The sequence below is a fragment of the Canis lupus genome, chromosome 3 (assembly GCF_048164855.1).
Source record: "Canis lupus baileyi chromosome 3, mCanLup2.hap1, whole genome shotgun sequence".
Lineage (NCBI taxonomy): Eukaryota > Metazoa > Chordata > Mammalia > Carnivora > Canidae > Canis > Canis lupus.
Window position 1 is genome coordinate 14975524 of NC_132840.1, and position 24581 is coordinate 15000104.

Genomic DNA, 24581 nt, shown 5'->3' on the forward strand with positions numbered 1-24581 from the left:
CCACACAGGAACAGATGCTATAGCAAAAGGGTCAGCACAGTGTGTACAGATGTCCACTGACAGGCACACACTGCTTGGAGGTCATAGGTGGTCAATCCTGGAGGCTCAGAAGCCCTGAAGCAGGTGCAGAAATAGCCAAGAGCTGCCAGATCTGTGAATACAGCTATCAGGGGGTGACTCAGTGGGCGGGATGCCTGGAGTGAGGGGCATTCTGGGTGACCTGGTGCATGCATGGGGTCCAAGATTCAGGAGTCCATTTTGTGAGATAATAAGACAAAGAAACCTGGCAGAGGTCAACATACCCCATGTGAGGAAATCTCTGTTGGAAAGGCAACCTCACTGTTCTTATAATACGGAATCACTGACCTAGCTAATTTGAAGATATCATTTGTCCCTCAGGCCTTTTGATCATCTGTAAGGAGAACGTGTGTGGAAAAGAAAGAAAGGAAAATCTTTGGTGAAGGAGGGAAAAAGAACCCTGCTGTTTCACTAGGACCTTTTGGGTGCCTGGAACACCCCGCCCCCCGCAGCACAGCTGCCACAGCAGCTGAAGAGCGGGGTTGTGCAGGGAATGAGGATGGAAAAGTGTCGATAGCATTATCTTCCTGTTGTTAAACTCCTGAAGCTGCATTTTTTCACCCATTTTCTGACATCAGTATTTATTGATCTATTGACACCAGCAGTGTATCAATATAATATGGACAAAATATAGATACTAGATACTTGTAGCAAGTTTCTGTTTAATCACCCTGGGAGAAACAGTGGAGACAAGAATGGAACCAGGCTTCAAACGACCCCAGGACTAAAATTAGGCTATGTTCTTCCTGGCTCTCTTTCCTCAGGACAGGACATTCATCCCCTCTGTCCCTCTTTAATGTGATATGAGAATAATTTTTCTTCCATGATCATTGTATTCTCAATGTATTCTCAAATAACTTGAAAAGCACATGGAACACAGAGAGCTGTGTCTGGTACATGTTAATCCCTCAGTGTATGTTGCTGTTATGACTGTTTTGTGCATTTCTTAATATTATTACGTATTAGCTCACTTATGTATATAACATAACACCACAGGCTTAGCCACGTATTTAATATCTTAATTCAGATTTGATCTCTTGCATTTCTGTATGTCAGAACTTCAACCAGACTATAATCAACATATTAGCAATACTATTTTCCCTTCTGGAGGGTCTACGGGAGTATCTGTGCCTTGCTTTGTGAAATTTCAGAAGCTGACAGCATTGGCCTCCTGTGTTCATATTCAAACCAACCATGTAGAATCTCTCTGACGCATTCCATTTTCATAACTATTTATGATTCAATTTGGGAAATGTTCTCTGTTTTTAAGGACTCATATCATAACACTGAGCCACTGGATAAGCCAGGATAAATCTCCTCAACTCAAGTACCTTAATCTAAGCACATCTGCAAAGCTCCATTTACCATATAGGCCATAGATTCACAGGTTAAGGGGTTTGAGATTGAGATGTAGGTATTTTTAGTGAGCCATTATTCTGAATACTAAACATTAGTATCAATTTTACCATATTTATTAGGAATAAAATTACAGTGATGGGGCACCTAGGTGGCTCAGTTGGTTAAGCATCCGACTCTTGATTTTGGCTCAGGTCATGATCTCAGGGTCCTGAGATTGATCCTGCGTCACACCGGTGGTAGAGTCTGCTTGAGATTCTCCCTCTCCCTCTCCCCTGTTCCCTACCCCCCTCTCTAAAATAAATACATCTTTTTTAGAAAGGAATAAAATTGCAGTGACAAATAACAAGGCTTTACAAATGAGGTTCTACCCCCATTTAAGCCAAAAGAAAGAAAGAAGAAGAGAAAGGGGGAAAAAAGAGAAGAGAAGAGATGGAGAAAGAACGAATGAACAAACTCTCCTCCAGAGTAGGAGAACAATCTCTGGAGAACAGTCTATGGACCCAAGCAGGCCCTCCTCTCAGGGCTGGGCAGACACTCAGTAGATGGTCTGCCCCAGGTTCTTCCCACACAGTACACATCCAGGACTAGTCATGAGACTGCAACAGATCAGTGATTGTGTCTATTCACCCCACCCAACCCCAGGATGGCCACACAGTGGCCTTACCCTGGGTTGAGCCATGACCTTTTATGGGAAAGGACTCTGAGTTTTGAAATTGTCTATGCAAGGGGGTTTGCTTTCTTCTGAGCTGTGTGCCCTGCACTATCAGTCTCTGCATTCTTTATCACAGATCAACCTCTTCACCCTACAACCAGGGTCAAACAGATTGAGGAATGTCACAGGCATGTTGGGGAAAAATATCACCACAGTTCTGATAGCGACACTTGGCCTGACCCTGGCCCTCAGGCTCCAGTCACTTGTCAGATCCAATTCTTCAGGGCTGTGTATCCTCTGTGGAGACAGAGCACTCAACCTAGGACCAGGCCCACCACAAATCCAGAGTCTTCTCCCTGGACCCACAGAGGTTTTGGCATTTGAAACCTAAATTACTGTAACACTGTATGCCAACCATACTTCATTCAAAAAAGAAAGAAAGAATGCCAAGCAATGTTCATGCCATGCCTGTTGTGGTCTTAGACTGTCTGTATCTCATACTCTCTTTACTCCCAGTGTCTGGTTGCTCCCAGTGGGAAGAGATGGCGTGCCTCCAAGCAAGAAGGAACGGACACAGGGATGTGGTTCTTAGATAAAAGAGAAACCAAAGATATCAACAAGGAATTGAATGAATTGAGGAATTTTATTAAGTTTACACTCCCTCCCACCAGCACCCAGAGCAAGAGATAGTCCAAATAGAGGACCTCAAAACTGACAGCACCTAATGGTGTTGGGAAGATGGCATGGTTTAGAAAGGCTGTTGACATCCATAATCTGGCAGGATTGTGGGGGCTGCTATACGGGCAGTTTTCTGTGCTGGGGAGAGTTGCTTGTTTGGAGAAATCAGTGGCTTTGAGAAATTGGACAGTTCATATTTTAGGGAAGTTTGAATGTGCTGATCTGAGGAAGAGAGAAGATTGAAAGTGATGGTGGGATTTCAATGGACTTAGAGATTTGGGCTTTATGGAGGATACGGGATTAGGGAAACAAGGATGGGTATTTGGAGACTTAAAGAAATTAGCCATTTGAGGTTTGAGAAATTCAGTGGATTGGTTTAGGGCTTGATACACTTGGAAGTTATGTGACTGGTGGCTTGGGGGAGCTGAGAAAGGGATTTGAACCTCATGGAAAAGGCAGGACTTGAAGAGCTTGGAAGGTTTGGAGATATTGATGCCTTGTGAGAGGATAGAGGTTTGAAGGGTTTGATGTGTTTGAATAAATGGGTATATTCAGGCAGTATGGTGTGTTTAGGAAGTTTGCAAGTTTGGAGAGGCTGAATAGCATAAGGATATGGTGGGTTTGATGGGCATGGGACATTGTTGGGGCAATTGATGGGCATGGACATCGGACATTGTTGGGCTTGAGGAGGTTGATGGGCATGAAATGTTGTTGACCTTGGGGAAGTTGAGGTTTTAGTGTATTTGGTATTGAAGACTAGCGTTTTCGGAAGGTTGCTGATTTGTGGAAATTGGCAGCTTTAGGGATGTGGGTAGATTAATGGATCATGGGGTGTGTGGAATGATTAGGTGCTTTGGACATTTTCCAAACTCTTCCATTTGAAGAGTGAGAGTTTTAGGAACACTGGTGAGTGTGGTAAAGATGGGGCTTGGGGTGAAGACAGCATTTGGGGATGTTTTGGGATTGGAGACATTGGATGTTTTATGGAGGTCGATGACTTAAGGAGTGTTTAAGGGCTTGGTTAAATTAGTAGGTTTGGGTATTTAGAAATTTGAAGAAATTGGTTGGCTTATGGAGGATAGTAAACTTGGAAATGGGGCTAGACGTCTGTCAGGTGAAATAGAGAAGGCTATGAATTTTTTTGTTCCATTTACATTGGTTAGTTACATAGGGTAGGCTAAACTTGTTCAATCTTCGCACTTGATGGATGCAGGGTAGGGGTGTTCCATTCAAAACTGTGTATTTAGGAAAGCACCCAACCCTTTCCTCATGGAAGAATGTGGTACATGTAGCTAAGATCATCATTCCTCTTCTCCCTAGTCCTTTTCCCAACCCAGTTTGAGGGCGATAATAAGATCAAGGGATCCAAAGCAAGGAGAGTGACAAGGTAGAGAAAGAAGAGGCAAAGAACTAGGGGAGGGAGCGAGGACCAAGGAAACACAGCAGGGAACAGTGAGTAGGAGCGGGGAGCAGTGATACCAATCGGAGAAGAGAGCTTGGAACAAAGTGAGAGGGGCAGAGAAAAGAGAGAATTAGCAAGGAACAGAAGAGGGACAGGTAGTAGTGAAATCGAGGTCACAGATGTTCCTGCACAGTGCATACAAGTGACAGCACAAGTACACGACAAGTTGCCTTGTTTCTTCTCACAGCTGTGTTCCTCCCACTCCAATGTCCACCCATATATTCAAGTTCAATTTCCTAGCTTTCAGGAAGTCTAGAGAGACAAGAACCCGTGGGCAGGAGGCGCATCACAACGTGTCCAGATGGGCACAGGCAGGTTCCTCGTGTGCTTTACGCATTGTCAGTTTCAGAGGCGCTGTGCATCCTGGGGGCAAGGAGAGAAGCAGGCACGGTTGTGCACACCTGGGGACAATGTTCTAGTGACCTCATGAAAAAAAAAAAAGAAAGTCCTTAGAAAGGACAGGCCTTCCTGGGCTTGTGGGTGGAGCCCAGTACGGAAGTGTTTGTGCGAAGAATGAGATGGCAAAGGGCATGAGATTGATCAACTCGACCCAAATGCAGAAGTCCCCACTGGAGACGCCCACTCTGGGATGTGAGCACACTTAGTCTCCTTAGCAGCCCTATAAACAAACCCAAATACCCTTCAGTTCCTTCGGGCCTCTGTAATGAGGATGGAAAAGTATTTGCGTGAGTCCAGGGTCTGGCTTCGTCCCGGGATTCACTGGACTCCAGAAGCTTAGTCCCGTGGGCAGAGCTGAGTTTTCGCGCCTCGCATCTCGCCGGGCACACGATGGGGGCGGAGTCGGTTCGTTCACCCGGTGACGTCGCCTCGGGCGCTTTCTGGGCTGGCGCGGGCCCTCCGTGGGCGCGGGGGCGGCGGCGGGGGCGGCGGGGGGGGCGTCGCGCTGCCCCTCGCCCGCCCAGGGTGCACGCCGAGGCTGGGGCGCATTTCCCCCGACACCAGGGCTCCTGGGCTTTTCGGAGCCCGCACCCCGGAACCGCATAGCTCCGCCCACAGAGCTGTTTCCTAAGTGAGGTCCGCGGGCCTTTGGCAGATCTGGGCAACCCGCGAGCAGCCCGCACGCTGCCTCGTGAGCCCGCCCCGCCCTCTCCACGAGCACGTCCACGGCCCGCGCTACCTTTTCCAGAGGCCGTCGAGCCCTTTGCCCGGACGACCCCAGAGAGACACACGAGCACTTCCTACTTCTGAGAAGCCCGCCTCTCGCTTCTGAGCAGCCGGGCCCCATAGGCTGGCCAGTCTGCGCACAGCCCTCCTATTGGAAGCGGCGGCTGTCCGTCAAGCACTTCCTCTCTGCACCGCCCACTCCACCTCGCCCGCTCGCCTTCTCCGCCTCAGTTCCGGGGGAGCACGCCTATTGGCCGCGCCCCGGAGTCCACCCCGACCGCGGCTGCGGAAGTCCCCGCGTGAGGAGAGAAATCGGCCCGAGCCTCCGATTGGGCGCGGGGGTTTGTCAGTCAAGATTGGGCGGGGGCAATCGCAGCGCAGCGCGCTGTATTGGTGGAGATCCGGCGCGGCCGGAGAGGGGGCGGAACCGGTGGGGCAGAGCAGGCTTCTTCTGATTGGGCCACAAAGGGAGGCGGTGCCGCCCTCCGGCTCCGGATTGGCTGAGCGTGAGCCGCGCCCCCGTCACGCCGCCAGCCGGCTGTAGGAGAGGCGGCCCCGCTCGCCTGAGAGCCGTGCGAGCCGGTGCGGCGGAAGGGCGCACAGGCGGCTCGTCGGGTCCCCGACCAGACGACGTAAACCCGGGAGAGGCACGCGTCGTCTCAACGGTGAGGGGACGCCAGTGGGCGGCGGGAGCCCGGGCTCCGGCGCGGCGCCGAGCGAATCCAGCTCCGCAACCGGAAGTGCCTCCGGCGCGGCGCGCCCCGGGAAGTGTGGCCGGACGGAGCCGCACCCGGAAGTGGGATGCTCGGCTGCTCGGGAAGGGATGGCACCCAGCCAGCTGGGATACGGGGTTAAAACAGGTGTTTCTCTCTCTTTGTCTGCTGGAGCTCATTGGAACCTCCCTTTTCGGGAAATGTTGGAGGGTGCAAGTATTTGGCCATGTTTTTGCTTGTCTCATCCTGTTGAAACCCGAGGGGAAACGAGCACTAGGGTTGTGTCCAAGGGCCGGGCTCAGCAGAGGCTTTTAAGAAGTTTCTTTTGCTGTCACCCTCAATTCCCTTACCCCACAGGGATGTGCAGATGGAGGCTGGAGGAGACACTGCTGCCCCGGCCCCTGGGGACGCGGAGGACCTGGAGGACACGCGGTTCCCCAGTGAGGAGGCTGGAGACGGTGGAGGGGTTCACGAGGACCCGCCGGATCCTGGAGACGGGGACCTGGAGAAAACAGGTATGCCCTCCCCTCACGAGGGTCTCGGAAGGAATACCGAGAGGGTGTCACTGTTGCGGGAGGAGTGGGGGGCCAGCGAGGAGCCTTCTGGACTCAGAAAAGTAGTCCAAACCATAGCGGGATCAGTAGGAGGCCACTGTGGACACAGAGTGTAATTTAAATCACCAAGCAATGAACAGGAAATCAGTGGGTGTCAGTGGATGTTCACTGGGGACTTGGTGTGAGTTCAGGTCTTTGAAGAATCAGAAAGGGATCAGCGGGGGTCAATGAGGGGCAATGGGGATTTAGGATGTTTAGGTCAATGAACGAATGACCGGAAGAAAGTTAATACAGCCGAAGGGAAACTATTCAGAAGTCAGTGTCTTTTGGGGGTAGGGTGTTGTTTAAGTCATTGAGGTGGGAAGGGGAATCAGGGGCAACCAATGCACACTCAGTGTTTATGAGGGCTCAGTGGTGGGTTGTTGGCGGCAATCTTTAAGGAACCAGAAATTAGCAGGTGTTAATGGTGATCATTGGTGAGGGGGCAGTGGACATCAGTGAGATTATTTGGAGAGTCGGAGGACCAGTAGGAGGGTTTTGAAGACCTAGGTGGTTGTGTAAAGGTATTTGGTGGAGACTCAATGGGAGTCATTGGGAATCAGTGCTCATTGACCACATCAGAATGAGTGGATGTTAGCAGCGGCGTCAGGAAGGATGAGTGGGCATCACTGAGGATAAGTGGGGGGAGGGGGGGGATCGTGGTCTTAGCGAATTTGGGAATTATTGGCAAGTAGTGGTAGGTACTGGGAGGCATAGGGATCATTGGGAACATGGGAATCAGTGAATGTCAATCAGAGAATGAGGAAATATGAGGTCATTGGGATTTTATGGGAAAATTGTTGATACAATGGTTGTCACTGGGAGATCGGTGGACATTGACTGGAAATGGGAAGAGTGTCAAGGGAAGTCGTGGGTTTCATTGCTGATTGTTAATGATGGCCATGAGGAAGGGTGGTGGAGATCATTATTATAGTCCTGTGTGTTAGTGTATCTTATGGTGGGTATTATAAGGAGGGGAGTGGATTATCAATCAGAATAAAAGGAGATCAGGGAAGTCAGAGGAGGTCACTGAAGTCCTGGATGTTAGTGGAGATTACCAGTAGTCATTGGGGAAGGAAGAATGAAATACAAGAGGGTCGGGGGAGGTCATCAAAGTCTTGGATGTTAGTAGAGGTTAATGGTAGTCATAGTGGGGATGGAATGCACACGGGGTAAAATAGATTGTGTGTCAGGGAAGTCACTGGAGGTCATTTAAGACCGGGTATTAGTGATGTTAATGCAGGGTCATTGGAATGTTAGTGAACAGCAGTGGGAGTAAATAGGGTGTTAGGGTGCTAGTAGATATTCATGGCTGTCATTGGGAGAATTAGTGGTTATCACCAAAAATATACATGGGTGACCAGAAGAGTCAATGAGGTCATTAGGGATCAGTGAACATCCATGAGAATAAATAAGGGATTAAGAAGGGGTGGGGCAGGGGAAAGGATTGGAATGAGAGAATGTAGAGATATTAGTGGATGTCATGGTGGCCAATGAGGTGAGTAGATACTAGGAGAATACATGAGGGGTCAGAGATGTTTATAGGGGATCACTGAAGATGAAGATATTAATAATGTTCATTCAGAAGCAATATGGTGCTTTGAAGACTTGGAAGTGGCAGTTCCTGAAAGGAGACTAAATAGTCTCTAGGGACATAGAGGGTTCAGTAATGACAGTGAGAGATTGGATTGTTGGGGCTTTAGGGGGACCATGTGGAGGTCATTGAAGGGTGGAGGACACACCTGGAGGTCTGTGTCAGCATCAGGGGTCTTTGGGGGGGACTAGTAGAGATTTGGTAGTCCTTGGGCACATGGGGTGAATGGGAGTCCACAGCCAGATGACCCACCAGGAGTTCCCTTTCAGAATCCGAGACGAAGGATCAGCCACCTGGCCTGCTGTCACCACTGCCCCAGTCAGAGGCCCCATCATGCACCTGTGGGCTTTGGGATCCTGCAGCCTCCGAGAATAGTCCCATGGGGGCCCCTGAGAGTGGCTCTGGGGGCCAGGGTGGGGACCCCAGTGATGAGGACTGGCGCAGCAAGCGAAAGCACGTGTTTGTGCTGAGCGAGGCAGGCAAGCCCATCTACTCAAGATACGGTAGTGTGGAGGCTCTGTCGACGACCATGGGTGTGATGACAGCCCTCGTGTCCTTCGTGCAGAGTGCAGGAGATGCCATCCGCGCCATCTATGCTGGTGAGCAAAGGAGGAGGAGATAGAGCAGGGGATGGTGACTGGGAAAATGACTGGCTGGCCGGTTGGCTGCCTGGGAGACTATCCAGGCAGCCAGGGGTGAGTCCCTGTATGTGGATGGCTGGCCAGGCAACTGTCTGTTGTCTGTCTGTTTGGCCTGCTTGGTTCTGAGTGATTAACTCACCTGGATTTGACTCACTGGCTGGGTACTTCCTTGTTTATCTGCAAGCGTGACTTTGAGGGCTCTGTGGCTGAGTTGGGTGCCTCTGGGTTCTGTGTCAGTCCTTGCTCTGTCTTCCCCTGATCCATGCTGTGTGTCTAAGCTGATTCCTTGACCATCCCATCATGTCTCTACAAACATCCAAACTCTGCCAAGTTGTCCTTATCCTAGTCCAAGTGTACCATAGAGTGACCATGTGAGCTTGGGCCAGGAGTGTGTGTGTTCAGGGAAAGAGGAGAAGAGCCCCGCCTGACCCCTCCAGTCACTGCTCACCCATCTCTACCCCTTCGCCTCCCTTACCTCCCCCAGAGGACCACAAGCTGGTGTTCCTGCAGCAGGGCCCACTGCTGCTGGTGGCCGTGTCAAGGACTCCTCAGTCAGCAGCCCAGCTGCGGGGGGAGCTGCTAGCTGTGCACGCACAGATCGTGAGCACGTTGACACGTGCGAGTGTGGCCCGCATCTTCGCACGCAAGCAGAACTACGACCTCCGCCGCCTGCTGGCCGGTTCAGAGCGCACACTAGACCGGCTTCTGGACAGTGTGGAACGGGACCCTGGTGCCCTGCTCCTGGGCGCCGTGCGTTGTGTGCCTCTGGCTCGCCCTCTGAGGGATGCACTGGGTGCACTGCTACGACGGTGCACAGCACCTGGCCTGGCACTGTCAGTGCTGGCGATTGGAGGTCGACTGGTGACGGCAGCCCAGGAGCGGACTGTGTTAGCCGAGTGCCGGCTGGACCCCGCTGACCTGCAGCTGCTGCTCGACTGGGTGGGTGCCCCGGCCTTTGCGGCAGGGGAGGCATGGGCACCTGTGTGCCTGCCCCGCTTCAACCCTGACGGTTTCTTCTACGCCTACGTGGCTCGCCTGGATGCCATGCCGGTCTGCCTGCTGCTACTCGGCACTGACCCTGAGGCCTTCCATGACATGGCCACCTGCCGGCGCCTGGTTGAAGAGGGCATGCACACCCTTGGTGCCATGCGTGCCCTTGGGGAGGCGGCCAGCTTCTCAAATTTCCCATCAACCAATGCTCCTGCCTACAGTGTGCAGGCTGTGGGGGCACCTGGCCTCCGACACTTCCTCTATAAGCCGCTGGATATCCCCGACCATCACCGCCAGCTGCCCCAGTTTACCAGGTAGGCCCTGACCCTGTGGGCAGTTGGCTAGGCAGGAAAGATTCAGCATCTCATAGACTTGAGGCAGGAGAGAGCCAGGCATTCTCTAGAAGGATGGAATAGAATGGGTGTCTGTCTGATGGGGGAGGCTCAACCACCAACCTCAAGGAATCATTTATTCTGGTGAAGAGGGCCCCAGTACTCCAGGAACCCCCTCGTTTGCTGGGGAAGCTGGGCCTCCAACCACTGAGAAACCTCAAGTCTAATGGGGGAGGCTCAGCTCCCTCCTTTAATTGAACTCCCTAGACTAAGGGGAGACAGGCCAGCCAAGAAAGCCTCCCACTGACCTTGGCCTCCCCTCCCTCCACCACTGCAGCCCCGAGCTGGAGGCCCCATACAGCAGGGAGGAGGAGCGGCAGCGCCTGTCGGACCTGTACCACCGTCTGCACGCACGCCTCCACAGCTCCTCCAGACCCTTGCGCCTCATTTACCATGTGGCCGAGAGGGAGACACTGCTGGCCTGGGTGAGTCCAAGAGGGGTCTGAAAGACTTTATTCCTGACTTCAAGCCTCCTTTTCCTCCACTCTGTCCCCTCTGACCATGACAGGCACCATGAGTCACAGTATGCCTTCGCTTGGGCTATGCCTTGGCCGGCAGCGCTGTTCCTATCATTACACGTGTGTCTTTGAAACACATGAGAATTGCACACTCTACAAGCCTCCTGTACCACTCTTCCTTTCATTGTTACCCCATTAGCAACCAGTACAGTGTCTTCGACTTTGAAGAGGTCCCATAAACCACCATCAGTGTGCCCACTGCTTTCCCATAAGCCCTGCCTGTGCATGAGCCCTACTATTTATTTAGTTATCCCTCTGGGAGTCCCAGCACTCGTGAACACTACAGGCTTGGTCCCAGGCTGTGCCTTCTACCTGTGTGTCCTCCCCTGAGGTCCTCAGGGCTCCTCTCCTCACTTCCCATGTTGAGGGTCAGCTATTCAGAGAGTTTGGCCAAGGTGACCCCATTGGAAACGGTACCTTCCCCAGGCTCTGCCATTTAGCACACATGTATTAAATCACTTATTGTATGCTTATTGGGTATCAGGCATTGTTCTAACTGCAGGATTTTATTATTTTTAAATTTTCATAACTTTCATTTTCAAGCAATTTTAGACTTGCAAAGATGCTGCAAAATGATACAAATAATTACTATAAGTAGGTCTTTCACCTAGTTTCTCCAGACACTAACCATGGGAGCTTATTAAAATCAGGAAATTCACATCAATACAACAACTAATCCACAGACTTAATTCAGATCTCACCAGTTGCCCCACTAATGTCCTTTCACTGGTCCAGAAGCCAGCCCAGGATCATAGGTTGGTTTATCTATTGTTATCTCCTTAGTCTTGTTTATTCTAGAATCCTCTCTCATCTCTTTTTTTTTTTTTTTTTTTTTTTTTTCTGGCATGTGCTTGGCACTTTTGAAAAGTACCAGCTAACTAGTTTGTACGATGTCCCTCAACTTAGGTTTTTCTAGTATTTTATCTTGACTGAATTAAGGTCATGCATTTTTTGGCAAGAATATCCGAGGAGTGAATGATGTGCTCTTCTCTGCATCTGATCAGGAGATCCACATTGTCAGTTTGTCCCATTGTTGATATAACCTAGATCACTTGGTTAAGGTGGGATCTTCCAGATTTCTCTAGTATAAAGTTAGTGTTTTCCCCCTTTATAATTAGTAAATATCTTGTGATTTTTGTTAGGTTTCTCTTTTACATCATACCTTCATGCACTCATTTTAATATCCATGATTCTTGTCTGCAATAGTTACTACTCTGGTGTTTGCCAGGTAGTGACTTTTGAACTCCATCATCCATTCTAGGCATATTGGTTGAGATTCTACTACTATACAGAAGAACTTTTCCTCCCTCTATTTGTTGAATTTTTAATTTTATATCAGTATAGCCTCATGGATTTTTCTTTAACTCATTTGTTCATATAAAAGCCTTTTCTGTCATTTACTTTGGTACATGACAAAAGTATCTCGAGTTAGCCAGCTGGCCCCTGTGTCTTTTTGATACATCTCCATCACTATATGAGCATTCCAATTTTCTGGCACAAGATATTCCAGGCTCATCAAGTGCTTTCTCTATGCTAGTCCTGGAATCAGCCATTTGTCCAAGGAGCCCTTGTAGTGAAGAATGGCATTTCAAAACCAAAATATGGTAGGCCTAGGATTTTAAATTGAGTTGTCAGGGGATGATTCCCTGAAGAGATGGTATCTAAGGGAGAGGTGGCAGGCCATGTGGGTGTCTAGAGCGAGAGTACACCTGGCAGAGGGAAAGGACTGAGCAGATGCTGTGAGGTGAGACAGAACCTGGCTATCTTTGAGGAATAGCAAGGAGAGGTTAGAGTGCTGGAGGAGAGTGAGCAAGGGGGAGAGCAATGACAAGTGATACAGAAAGGTATAGTGACCTGGTCAAGTTAGGTCTCTCTGGTTCGTATATTAAATTGAATTAATCCTCAGATTATGCCCAGGCTACAAAAAATGGTAACAGGTATGGGGAGCTTAAAACCTTATATACAACAACTGCTCAGTAAATGTTAACCATTGTTGTTATACCTGGTCCACAGAGGAGCAAACTGAGATCCAGGGAGTACACACACACACACACACACACACACAGCCAGCATTATCCAGTTGAAGTCACTAGATCCAGCAAATTCCTTGGCCTAGCTGAAAACCCCTAGCCCACCATGACAAAATATTAGTTTACCTATTAGACCAGTGACCAGGTAGCACAAGGTGGGAACCCTTGCCAGATGTGTTTTCCAAACCAGAGACAGGCATGGGGCTTGGGTGGGGTGGACAGGACTGGGCATGGCCAGCTCTGGCCCAACTGACTGACTCTTCTAAACCTGCAGGTGACTTCCAAATTTGAACTCTATACCTGCCTCAGCCCCCTGGTGACAAAGGCAGGTGCCATCTTGGTAGTGACCAAACTCCTGCGCTGGGTGAAGAAAGAAGAGGATCGACTCTTCATTCGTTACCCACCCAAGTACTCCACACCCCCACCAGCCCCAGCTGCTTCCACAGACCAGCCTTCCCATAATGGCTTATTCACTGGACCTTGAGAGGCAGAGTTCTCAGGTTGGGCAATGCTGAGAACTACTACCTTAGGCTTTTACCTTCTGTCTCCACCCTGGAAATGGGGCAGGAGGCACAGAGGACAGTCTGTTTCCACAGCTCCGTCATGCTCTACCACCTCTGGGACAGTCCTTAGTCCTTCCTCTGCCTTCCTCTCCCTCTGCCTCACCTCCTCCACTTGGATGATGTTCGCCTCTGTCAGGGGCTATCTCCTCCGGTCCTGGTACCACATCCCCTGTCCTGCATCAGGAGTCTGTCTCCTTGATGGGCTCTCAGCCCTGAGTGTCCAGGGCTGGCCAGGGTCCCGTTGAGTGGTCCACAGGGGCTCTGGAACTGGGAATGCATGGCCGGCCTGTGACTGGAACCAGCTTGGAGAGAGTTTCAGAAAGAAACAGTACATAAAAGACCTAAATTCAGTTCCTACAAGGACATTCCTTTGCCCTTCACATACTCCATCTTAACCCTGTCAGAAGTGGCCCCCATCAGTGTAACCTGCTGCTGACACCAGTGAGCACGTGGCCTCCAGGGCCTCCCTCCAGGACAGAGCACCTGACTTCACACGTGGCTGAGATCAGACTTTCTGTGGGGAAGGTGCACTCGGCTTTGAAGGCTCTTTGAACTCAACCGTGAAGTGCAGAAAACCTCGCAGTGGCGGTTATGCTAGGATTTGTGAACGAAAGGGGACTCGAACTCTGGGTACCACCGCAAAGCACATGTGCATTTGTCCCAGACTTCCACAACCTGCACCACACAGCACCCTAGAAAAAGGCCTCCCCAGAGTTTGTATGCGCGTGCGCAGCGCTCCCTCCTCGACCCATTTGTGCCCTGTTTTCCCTGCACTGGAGCTGGTGGGCCTGGGGGGTGTACGCATGCGCGCTGCCCCGGCTCAGGGCCGCGGGGCCGCTCGGCTGGAGCTGAAGCCTTGCTCCGGCGCTGGCCAACCGACCGGCGGGCGCGCAGTGCACGCATGCGCACCGCGCAGCCTGGGGGGGCGGGGGCTCGCACAGCGGGTTTGGTTGGTTGGTTGGGGTTTTTTTTTGTTTTGTTTTTTTAGCAGTAGTCATCCAAGGCGCACGCCAGCTCAGGCCCCGCGTTGGAAAATGGCGGGCAAGTTGGAGTCCTTGAGAATGGAGCCCCCCGAAGTCGTGGAGGAGGCTGAGGAGGCTGAAGGTAGTGAGGGCGAGCCGGCCTCTTCCCGGCCAGAGCAGGAGGGAGGGAGCCTGTGGCCCGTTACAGTTATGAGATGTAAAAGAGCAGTACTAAGAAATAAGAATTTAAGCTTTTTATTAAAAAAAAACAAAACAAAACTTCACCAAAGGGGAGGCAAATAACGTGCATATTCTCATCATTCAGATCAACTCCACTTTATCAGGCACATTGGTTTAAGTGTTTCGAAGAAACAACTAGACATTTCAGTATGCATTTCTTCAAACAAAAAGGGGGCGGGACGTTGTCACAAAAATCGCCCTGCTCCTGCCACACCGAGGAAACGCAGCAGTAATTCCCCCAGGATCACTTCACACCCAGCTCATATCACATTTTGCGTGGACTCTAAGTCCACGAGACTTAAGAATCGAGAATGGCCTCTCCCACGGACGGCTTCTTTTCTATGGGGCCCTTTGTCCAGAATGACATCCCACAGCCTATTGCCCTAAAGATGATTAGAGATTACTGCGTAGCTTGAAGAAGAAACCTTCCCAATTCGGTGATCCACTGCTATGCCACTAACTTTTTTTTAATTGTAGACATTTTTGGAATGTACCAAAGTACAGCATGGTGAAGGCCCATGTACCCATCACTCTTGTTTCAGCAGCTCTGGACTGTGCCCTCCTTTGATCTATCTTTGTACCCCCTTCCTGCACACTCTTTAAACTACTGTATTAATAATAATATTTGGACTGCATCTTTCCAGATCTACCTATGCAGACATCAACAATAATTATGATTGTTCACTTGTTTATTGTTACTTCCCCAGCACTTAAAACAATGCCTGCTTGGCATGTAGTAGGTGCTCAGTATTTTTTTTTTTTTTTTTTTGGTATGAATAATAAGTGTCACACAACAAGCTCTCTTAGGTTAGGGTTACCCATCAAGGGCCAGCTTCCAACGAAGGATAGGCAGGAAGAAGACAGATGCAAATAGATCTCATTTATTGAGCACTTCCTATAGCACTTAAGATAGTCGCAACTATGCTAAAAACCATTTTAGTGTCAAGCTTTCAAATTAGTCAAAATTGAAGTTATGATTAACTTCACCAGCAATGGAGAACATTGAAAAGTATATAAATTACCATTTCTAGCCCCTTGGAAATGGCTTTAAAAAGAGAGGGATAAATCTAGTATTGATTACTCTGTAGGGAAGCAGACTCTCTTGCCTCACTCAGAACTGACCAGTAAAGGCTTTGCTAGAAGCAGTTTGGCAGAATATTTTTAGTGTCTAAAACGCTATTCCATATCTTTAGTCACCATGCTTGGTAATCATAGGATATGCAGATGTGTGGACCATGAAGGATCACTGGAGTGTTGTTAGAAGCAAAACACAAGGAGCAATCGGAAATGTCTAGATTTAGATATACCCATGCCCACTGTGGAATGCCTGGTGGACACTTTTTTAAGCAGTTGGAAAAATATAAGATAAAAATTTTTTAAAGAGTAAGATCGTGGTTTATTGACAAAGAATGAGCTTCAAAAATGATCATACTTTTATGAGAGAAAAGCAAGTTGGGATTTAAAGTAAAAGAGGGGCAGTGTCAACTAGAGCCCCAGATATATTGCACAGAACAATGTCTAAAGGCCTAACCAATCACTCACCACAAGGGACTACTTATATTTTTAGGAGCGTGCAAAGGTGGAGGCATTTTTGTGATTTTTTAAAAGATTTTTTCTTTCAGGAAAATGTAGTGCTATATAATGTTTAATAGAGAAAGTGAAATTTTGAAAGGCATCTGAGGATCATATATTAATATTTATCGATATTAACATCCCAATTTTGATGGTTATACTGTGGTTACCTGGTAGGGCCCCCTTGTATATAAGAAATATACACTGGAATATTAAGGAATAATGGGCCATGATGTCTGCAATTTATGGTACAGAAATGCTCACAGATGAGAAATCCAATACGCAGGCAAATAGCACTGTGGCCTTTTTCTACCACTTTTATGTACATCTGGAATTATTTCAAAATAAAATGTTAAAAGGGATTCATGCTGTACAGGCTGTTTTGTAATATGGATTTCTCAAAAAAAATTTATCAAGATGTCAGTTGGGTTATTTAAGATTTACTGATCACTCATGATGACTAGGACTAGAAATGGAGAGGAAAAACACAGATAGATAGAGCTTTTGCAGAAATAGTTACAAAAGCTAGCTGTAAAAGCCGTGGGGACTCGAGATCACGATCCAAGCCGAAATCACATTGGGCACTGGATGATATTACATGATGATTGTTAATCTTGTCAGTGTGATTACAGGATTGGAGACATCTAAGAAAATGTCCTCAAGTAGTTGAGACTCTAAATGAGATAGTTGGGCATGAAATGACATAAAGCATAGGGCTTGCTTGAAAATAGCTCAGCACGGGCAAAACAGCTGAAGCAAATATGCGTGAATATTAATAGTCGTCAGATCTTAGCCATGCATAATCAAAGTTCATCATGGTGTCCTCTCTACTTTCATGTGTGTTTGAAAATTTTCATATGAAATATAAGAAAACAAATAATTACAAATACTTCCCCTTGTTAATAAAGTAGCTTTAATTGTTTTGTTTCATTTCCAAATATTATGAGTATTATAAAAATTAAAAAGTCTCAAGAAGTACAGAACCTATTATTAGTGATTTTATTGGAAAAAGGCAGTAAGATTTAGGGCCAAGGAGAGAAGGGGAAGTTTCATTTCTAACTTCACATATTTCTGTAGTGTTTGAATGTTTTTTGGGTAAGAAAGTAAAAACAGGAATACATGAAATACACTTTACTAAAAGGTCTGAGTATGTTCATCAAACTGTTGACAGTATTTACCTCTGGGGAGGGGAGCAGCTTATTGAAGAAGGGGCTGTTGCTGAGAAGAAGCTTTTACTTTTTAGTCCATGTTTTTCTACATTTGTTTATTCTGGAATTAAAAATTCAAATGAAAATCAAATTAATGCATACTAACTTACAGATGATTTCAAACAAGACATGTAAAGAAAGTAAATATAGCACCAAACATTTTAACAAAACTTAATAAGCTTAGGTTAAAAACCCCTGACCTACAACATGGTTTTTTTTTTAAGACGTATTTATTTACTTGAGAGAGAGTGAGAGCAGGTGTGGGAAGGAGAGGAAGATGGAGAGAAAGTCTCAAGGAGGCTCTGCGCCAAGTGTGGACCTGAGATCATGACCCAAGCCAAAACCAAGAGTCAGACACTTAACAAACTGCACCACCCAGGTGCCCCTATAACATGATTTTTAGTGGCTGCAAAAAAATTTCATTCTATAAATGTGCTGTAGTTACTAAAATATCTTTAGGTTGCTTCCTTTTTTAAGATTAGAAACAATGAACAACTTCCCCACCATTACTTATTTCCTTGAGATAGATTCCTAAATATGGAATTTATCATCTAGAGGATTTAAATAATTTTTTGATATTTATTACCAAAAAGCTTGAAATGTAATCATGATTTTGCCTATCAGATTGGCAAATGAGGGCGTTAGCATATGTGGCTGCTAAGGATACGAGGAAGGAATCTTTTGTGGGCCTCCTTGAAACAGGTGGAAAACAAGTTCATAAATCTAGTCAAATTTAGTAGTACACATGCTCTTTAATCCAGCTGGTGGCCTAGGAGAAGTTTGTGGGTTTTTTTTTTAGTTGTTATAATTTTAAAAGTAATGCAGGTTCATGTTAAATACATACGGAAGTATATATGGTGAAAAGTGTCTTTGAGTCAGGATCTGATAAGGTCTTCTCCTTACAGTTGAATGATAGATGTGTCAAGTCCTTTTGATTTACTAGTTTCCCCCTCCCTCTTTTTTTTTTTTTCTTTGCAATCTATTTATTGAAGAAACCAAATTGTCCTGTGGAGTTTCCCAGCATCTGCATCCCCATGGTATCATTTAACATGTTTCTTTTTCTCCCCCTTTTATTTCTTCTGAATTGGTATTTAGGTCAAGAAACCTGGTAAGATTCCTGGACTGTTTTGTTTTGTTTTGGTTTGATTTTTGGCAAGAATCCTTCATAAGTGGTATTGTCTTCTTCCATGAGGAGGCTCATAACATCTGGTTGTCTCTTTTTGATGCTAGCAACAACCATTTCCTACACCCATCAGTTCTTTAAGAATTTGCAAATTGTGGCCTGTCATGATTTTTTAAAAATTCATATGCAATCTTTCTGCCCTACCGCATCACTTAGAACTTCATATTGATTTTAAACAGCAGCAGCAGCAGCAAAAGTGCATCCCCTCCTTTCACCCTGAATTTCATTTCACTAAGGGGATGCCTGTGGTGTTCTCTGACTTCTTAGGAGAAGTTGACCCTTAGTTCTGACTCATCCAGCACACATCATAAACCTCAGGGGCAAGGGACGAGGTCTTACAGCAACCCTGCTCTGGCTGGAAACCTGGCCCCCCAGCCTGTCCTCAGTTCCAGCTCAGGGGCTCCCCAGAACTCACTGTGCCTTTTCTTCCTCCCTTCCCAGATAGGCCTGGACCTTTCCTCCATCCTATAATTCTGGTTTTCATCTCTGCAGGGCAGACCAAGTCTTTGAAGATGACTGAAGACTTGCTGGCAATGGTGAAAAAACTGCAGAAAGGTCATGCATCTCTTTGTGTCTGAGGCTCAGTGTGGGGCTTTGAGGCAGGCACATGTGGTTCAAACTGAGTCCCCTTAACTCACGACCTGAGAAATTATCCCATTGTGCATTCTCCCCCTTATACAGTTTAATTCTTTGAACCAAAAGTACAGCTTCAAAATTCAAGAAGTATTAAGGAGACAGAAAAGCCTACTGTCTTACACATACACTTGCCATCCGTGTCCTTGGCCCAAGGGATAGCAGCAACTATTTTTAAAGTCTTAGTTTTTTTTTTCCAGAGATTAGAACACATACATATTGTCCTCCCTTTTTATATACAAACAGCAAATGTCAATGCAAATGATTGCACTTGCTTCGCTTGTTGAGGGGGCCTAGGAGCCAGCCTACATCCGGGTGGGGGCAGAGTGCTGGCTAGGTTTGAGGTTTGGCCCCCAGCCCAGCCCATCTGCAACTTAAAATACTATGATCCATTGGTCTGTTTGATCTGTTCCAAATAAAAGAGAACCCTCTTCCTCCAGCCCTGCACACTCATGACTACCTGGAGGAGTGCATTGGGGCTACTGCCTAGGCTAAAATTAGGTAGAGAAATTACAGGACTGGAAATGCAGAGTGACCATGACATTCTCGAGTAAAATGAAGACCCTCAGGAGTGTAAGTCATAATCAGCACCTTGGAGAGCATTCACTCTCCTAGCAGTCTCAGGAGATAGAGTTGGTGGCCTCAGAAAATCAAGGGCTTGAGTTTATTAACTCCAGAACTCCAGTCAGAGTTGGTAGTGAGACCCAGCAAGGGTTGGGAAGCTTTTGCCCCAAATCTGTGCTGCTGACCTTGAAGCCAAAGAGAGATGAGGAGGAAGTCTTCTCCATAACAGAGCCCAAAAATTGGGACTGTAAGAAGCTAGAGATTGTTCCCTAAAGAGAGCATGATCTCTCTGTCACTGGAAAGCTTTAAAGTTGCCACCCACAAGATGAAAACAGCATTGTCCCCATTTCTCAAATGAGGCCAATACCAGAGTCAGATGGGCAGTGACTGCCAGGCTTTTAACAGGGTGGAGATCACTGTCTCCCACTTCACTCAAAATTACATCTAGAAGCCTCCACCATGTCATGTCCCAGGAGGCCCTTTGTGATCTGTCAACCCCACTTTCCCCTACCTTGCCTCCTGGTACTTTCACCTTACTCATTAAACTCACATCAGCCCTTCTCCCCCCACCACCAGCCCCTTAGCCATTACTTTGGGCATGTGCGTTACTCAGTCCCACTGCTGGGGCTTTGTACTTGTCCCTCTGCCTGGCAGGGTCTCCCTACTCCCCACGCGACAAAACTGCAGGTTTTCAGGTAGGGCCCTTCCATATCAAGCACCTCTATCCTTTCACCCTTGAACCCCTTGCTTCACTTTATTTCCATCTGCAGCAGTTATCGCCACCCACATTGATAGCAAATATCTTTGCTCAATGTCTATCCCACCAGTGCAAAATGGAAGCCCTTGCAAGGGCTCCTTACAGAGCCCAGCACACAGCAGGCACTCAATAAATGAGTTTTGATTGCTAGTATCAGAGACACTGTGCCAACACTCACCCATCTCTATCTGCCTTAGACAGCCAGGCATCTGTCTTCTCTGGCTCAATCTTTCTTTCATGCTGCAGAGGGAAGCCTGGAACCACAAATTGAAGACCTGATTAACCGGATTAATGAGCTTCAGCAAGGTAAACTCCAGGACCTACACTTCCTAGCTAGCCAGGAAGTACCTGGACTTTGAATGCCTCCACTGCCTCATCTATAAAGTCCAGGCACCTTCACATTGATGAAAGAGGAGTGTGCAGTGTCATAGTGTGCAAGAGAATAGCAAAGTTAGAAGCTGCACTCACACAAAGTCTTCTTCTCTGCTTTTGCCCAGCAAAGAAGAAATCCAGCGAGGAACTGGGAGAAGCCCAAGCTCTCTGGGAGACCCTGCATAGGGAATTGGACTCCTGTAAGTGGGACCAAAAAAGGGACCCACAGATCTTATGAGCACCGTCAGTGTTCTCTGTACACCTCAGAGCTTTGCATCGGCTCTTCCCTCCATCTGCAATGCTCTTATCTGTATGATACCGATTGTCTCTTTGCTATCGCAAGTCACATTTCAGCTCTTAGCCCAAACTTTATTCTAACAGATCTACCTTGACCACCCCATCTAAATATGGATTACCACCTTCCCTCTGTCACTCCCACTCCCCGGCGTGATTTGTTTCTTCAGAGCCTTTATTTCCACTTGACATAGTGTATTTATTTCTAGGCATCTCTCCCATTATAAACCCCTGTGCATTCTGCAAGGGCTTCACTCCTTTGTCATCTACAGAGAATGTGGACACGGAGATGTGCATCAAGATGGTCCCCAATGGGAGATGGTTGAGGGTGGCAAGAAAAAATACCTCCCCTGCCCTGGCACTGTACCATACGTTCTGTAACTTTGATATGCCTTTGCATGAAGTTGCAATGGGGGCACAGAATGTGACCTCTGGAGGCTCAAAGTGTCACTGTGTTTTCCAGTGAATGAAGAGAAAGTGCATCTAGAGGAGGTCTTGAACAAAAAGCAAGGTATTTATCAGCTGCTCTGTCTTCATTGTTCTACCCCCATTCTACCCACAAGAGACCACATTTCCCAGAACAGCTAGAGGAGTCCCACTGAAACCTGAGTCAGGGTGTTTCACTCTCTGCTCAGACCTCTCCCTTGGCTGCCACCTGACTCAAAGACACTAACGGCCCCCAAGTGCCCTCCAATGTGTGATACAATGTGGGGCCCATTACCTCCACCCAGTCTTGACTCCCCAAGAGTTCACACAGGCTACCTTGATTCCTCTTCCTACAGAGGCACTGAGTATCCTCCAGTTGTACTGCCAAAGGAAGGAAAGTGGAGCTCATAGGTAAGAGGTCCTGCTCAATTTTTCCTCAACCTGAAGGAGGAGGGAGCAAGAGCTAGGGAAAATATACCCTGGACACACACTTTTCATTTTTTCTTTCCATAAAATAGAGTAGCTAGACAAGAGACTTCTCTGCTCATCTTTGATATCAGATGATGGTGTTGAGGTTAAGTCACTCATTTGATCATTCATTGTTCATTTCTTTATTAAATAAATTTCACTCACTGGTATTATTCTAAATCATTTTCTGTTGATTATTCATCTTTTCTACCATCCATTCATTTGTTTATTTATCTACCCATTTAGGCCCCCAGTCATCCACTTACTCACCTGTCCACCCATTCACCCATTCATCCACACATCTATGTAATCATTTTCCAGACAGCCATTATGTCTCCAGCTTTCCAACCAATCTTCCATCCATCCAATCATCCACTCATCCTCTCTCCATCTTTCCAACCACCCATTCATCTAGCTGATCATTTTTTCACCCAGTCATCCATCCAGACATCTATCCATCCTTCCAGCAATTCATTTCTTTGTCCAGCCATCATCCCTCCACTCATCATTTCTCCAACCAGCCGTTGTCTCTTCAGCCAGTCATTCACCCATCAGTTATTGTCCATCCAACCACCTATCCATCCATCTCTCCATCCTTCGAACCTTTCCTTAACACGTACTTGTAACCAGAGGTCTCACACCCTGGTGTACCATGATTTTAACTATGTGGGAAAACCTGATGATAAAGTAGGTGTATGCTTAACTACACTACACCACACAGACTGTCTGATGAGCAGTTTATGTCCATTTTTCTACCTAATCCTCACATTAATTACAGGAGTTAAGGACTACTGTTACCCTCCCACCACTATCACCATTTTACATATGAGGAAACAGATCCAGACTTGCTAAGTAACTTGTCCAGGGTCAGAGTGGAATAGCAGATCTAGGACTCAAGCTGAGACTTCAGAATCTATTAAGCTAAACTACTATACCCCTCACAGAGGTTTCTCGGGAAGGCATAGTTTGATGAGGGACAGGATGGACAGGGTAATCATCTCAATAGAGGCCCATAAAGTTGCACATCCAGTCACAGGAGAAAGGACAATGATGAAAGTTGTGAACAGACCACTGCCATTTCCCAATCCTGCTGAAGGAAGTGAGGGCTTATTCAGAGATATGACTAAGAGTTGTCTTTCTCCTTCCAGGAAGAACATGTTGCAGGACTGCACAGAGCAAATTTCTATCCATAACTCTCAGGTCGCAGAGAATTGCAGACAGAGGAAGCTGGGGTAACTGCTGGGGTAACCCTGGTCTATGGCCCAGCGTGGTGCTGGTTGAACATGGGAGTGGGGCTTGCATCAGGGAGTCTGTTGGAAGAGGAGCTATTGGAACCAAGGCGTGGAGGAAGAAGCCCATAAAGGGGATCCTAGGAGAGGGAGCACAGGGCAAAGATCCAGAGGCCTCCCACAGGACTCCCCAGACTGGGCCAGGCTGGCTGTCAGTCCTACCATATATCCTCTCATTCCTCGGTATTTGCCTGTAGGTTGCATGTTGAAGAACAGCTGGAGAATTTGATGGGCCAGCACAAGGAACTCTGGGAATTCCACGTGAGCCATCCTCATTGCCTCCAACCACAGCCCTTCCTCTCCTGGTTTCAGTATCTCCACTGACTGACTTACTGTCCACCCACTGCTCACCACAACTCCATGGGATAGTCCTTGACTCCTCTTCCTCTTACCCACCTACTAAGCTTTTCAGGTTTTACCTTAAATCTAGCCACCTCTTACCATGTCCCGTTGCCATGCCTGGCATCTTTGCCCAGATTGTTGCTAAGCATCCTGCTTCCTTCCTACTCACCTCGAGTTTGCTCCCTTTGCAATGGCAAATGGGAACCTTGAAGGCCATGGTCTGATCATTCCTTCATTCAACTAATGAATAAAGGAAGAGACAGTGAGGAGATAAAGGGGTCAACTATTTGCTGTCCCCAGGATGGCTGGGGGCAGGGAAGGCATACTCAGACTCTAAACAAAAAGATAAGTGGATCATGTAATGTCAGGGGAAGGTCTCTGAGCAGGTGACATCTGAATGCAGACATAAAGGAGGAAAACATGCAGGTATCTTGGTGCAGATGTTCCTGTTAGAAGGAGAGGCCAATGCCAAGGCCTTGAGGCTGAAGCGTGCCCGGGTTATTTGTAGGAGAGCAAGGGGAAGCCGGTGGAGGATGAGGGAAATGAGAAGAGATTTGCGAGGCACCCTGGGACGTGGAGAGCTTCTGGAGAGGAAATGCGTCCCCATCACCACCAGGCCACAGCTGGAACTGCACATCGAGTTAATAGTTGAATGAATGAATGACATAATTCGGGTAAGGGGACAGACGGACGGACAGGTCTCCTCTCTCGCAGATGCTGAAGCAGCGACTGGCCTGGGAGATCCGTGCTCTGCAGAGCAGCAGGGAGCAGTTGCTCACCGAAGGTGGGACGCCGGGCCGGGGGTGGGGGGACCGGTGGGGGCCGGGGGGGGGGCGCCTAGCCCGCGGGAGCCGCCGGGGACCTGACGCCCCGGCCGCCCGCA

General features: G+C 47.8%; 2 protein-coding genes and 1 long non-coding RNA gene across 20 annotated transcripts in view; 2 read left to right on the plus strand and 1 right to left on the minus strand.

Moving 5' to 3' along the window:
* The window catches only part of MON1B (MON1 homolog B, secretory trafficking associated), a 37224-nt gene extending 20700 nt beyond the window's left edge, over window positions 1–16524 (plus strand). For 6 of the 8 annotated variants that reach the window (XM_072818971.1, XM_072818958.1, XM_072818968.1 and 3 more), the window contains 5 exons: window positions 6425–6582; window positions 8524–8853; window positions 9380–10199; window positions 10555–10702; window positions 13100–16524. In XM_072818971.1, coding sequence (XP_072675072.1) covers window positions 6425–6582; window positions 8524–8853; window positions 9380–10199; window positions 10555–10702; window positions 13100–13309 — 1666 coding nt within the window. In that variant the 3' untranslated portion in view covers window positions 13310–16524. The other 2 variants (XM_072818987.1, XM_072818996.1) reach the window with 2 other exon arrangements.
* Window positions 2714–5752, minus strand: LOC140629632 (uncharacterized). The gene is made up of 2 exons (XR_012027459.1): window positions 4869–5752; window positions 2714–4592 (listed from the first exon to the last, which is right to left on the minus strand). It is a non-coding gene; the product is annotated as an uncharacterized lncRNA (long non-coding RNA).
* The window catches only part of SYCE1L (synaptonemal complex central element protein 1 like), a 73082-nt gene continuing 62536 nt past the window's right edge, over window positions 14036–24581 (plus strand). For 8 of the 11 annotated variants that reach the window (XM_072819010.1, XM_072819019.1, XM_072819049.1 and 5 more), the window contains exons 1-9: window positions 14036–14492; window positions 19046–19108; window positions 20709–20813; window positions 21005–21079; window positions 21637–21684; window positions 21956–22010; window positions 23216–23299; window positions 23554–23617; window positions 24413–24482. In XM_072819010.1, the coding sequence (XP_072675111.1) occupies window positions 14036–14492; window positions 19046–19108; window positions 20709–20813; window positions 21005–21079; window positions 21637–21684; window positions 21956–22010; window positions 23216–23299; window positions 23554–23617; window positions 24413–24482 (1021 nt within the window). The remainder of the gene's footprint in view (window positions 14493–19045; window positions 19109–20708; window positions 20814–21004; window positions 21080–21636; window positions 21685–21955; window positions 22011–23215; window positions 23300–23553; window positions 23618–24412; window positions 24483–24581) is intronic. The other 3 variants (XM_072819015.1, XM_072819025.1, XM_072819042.1) reach the window with 3 other exon arrangements.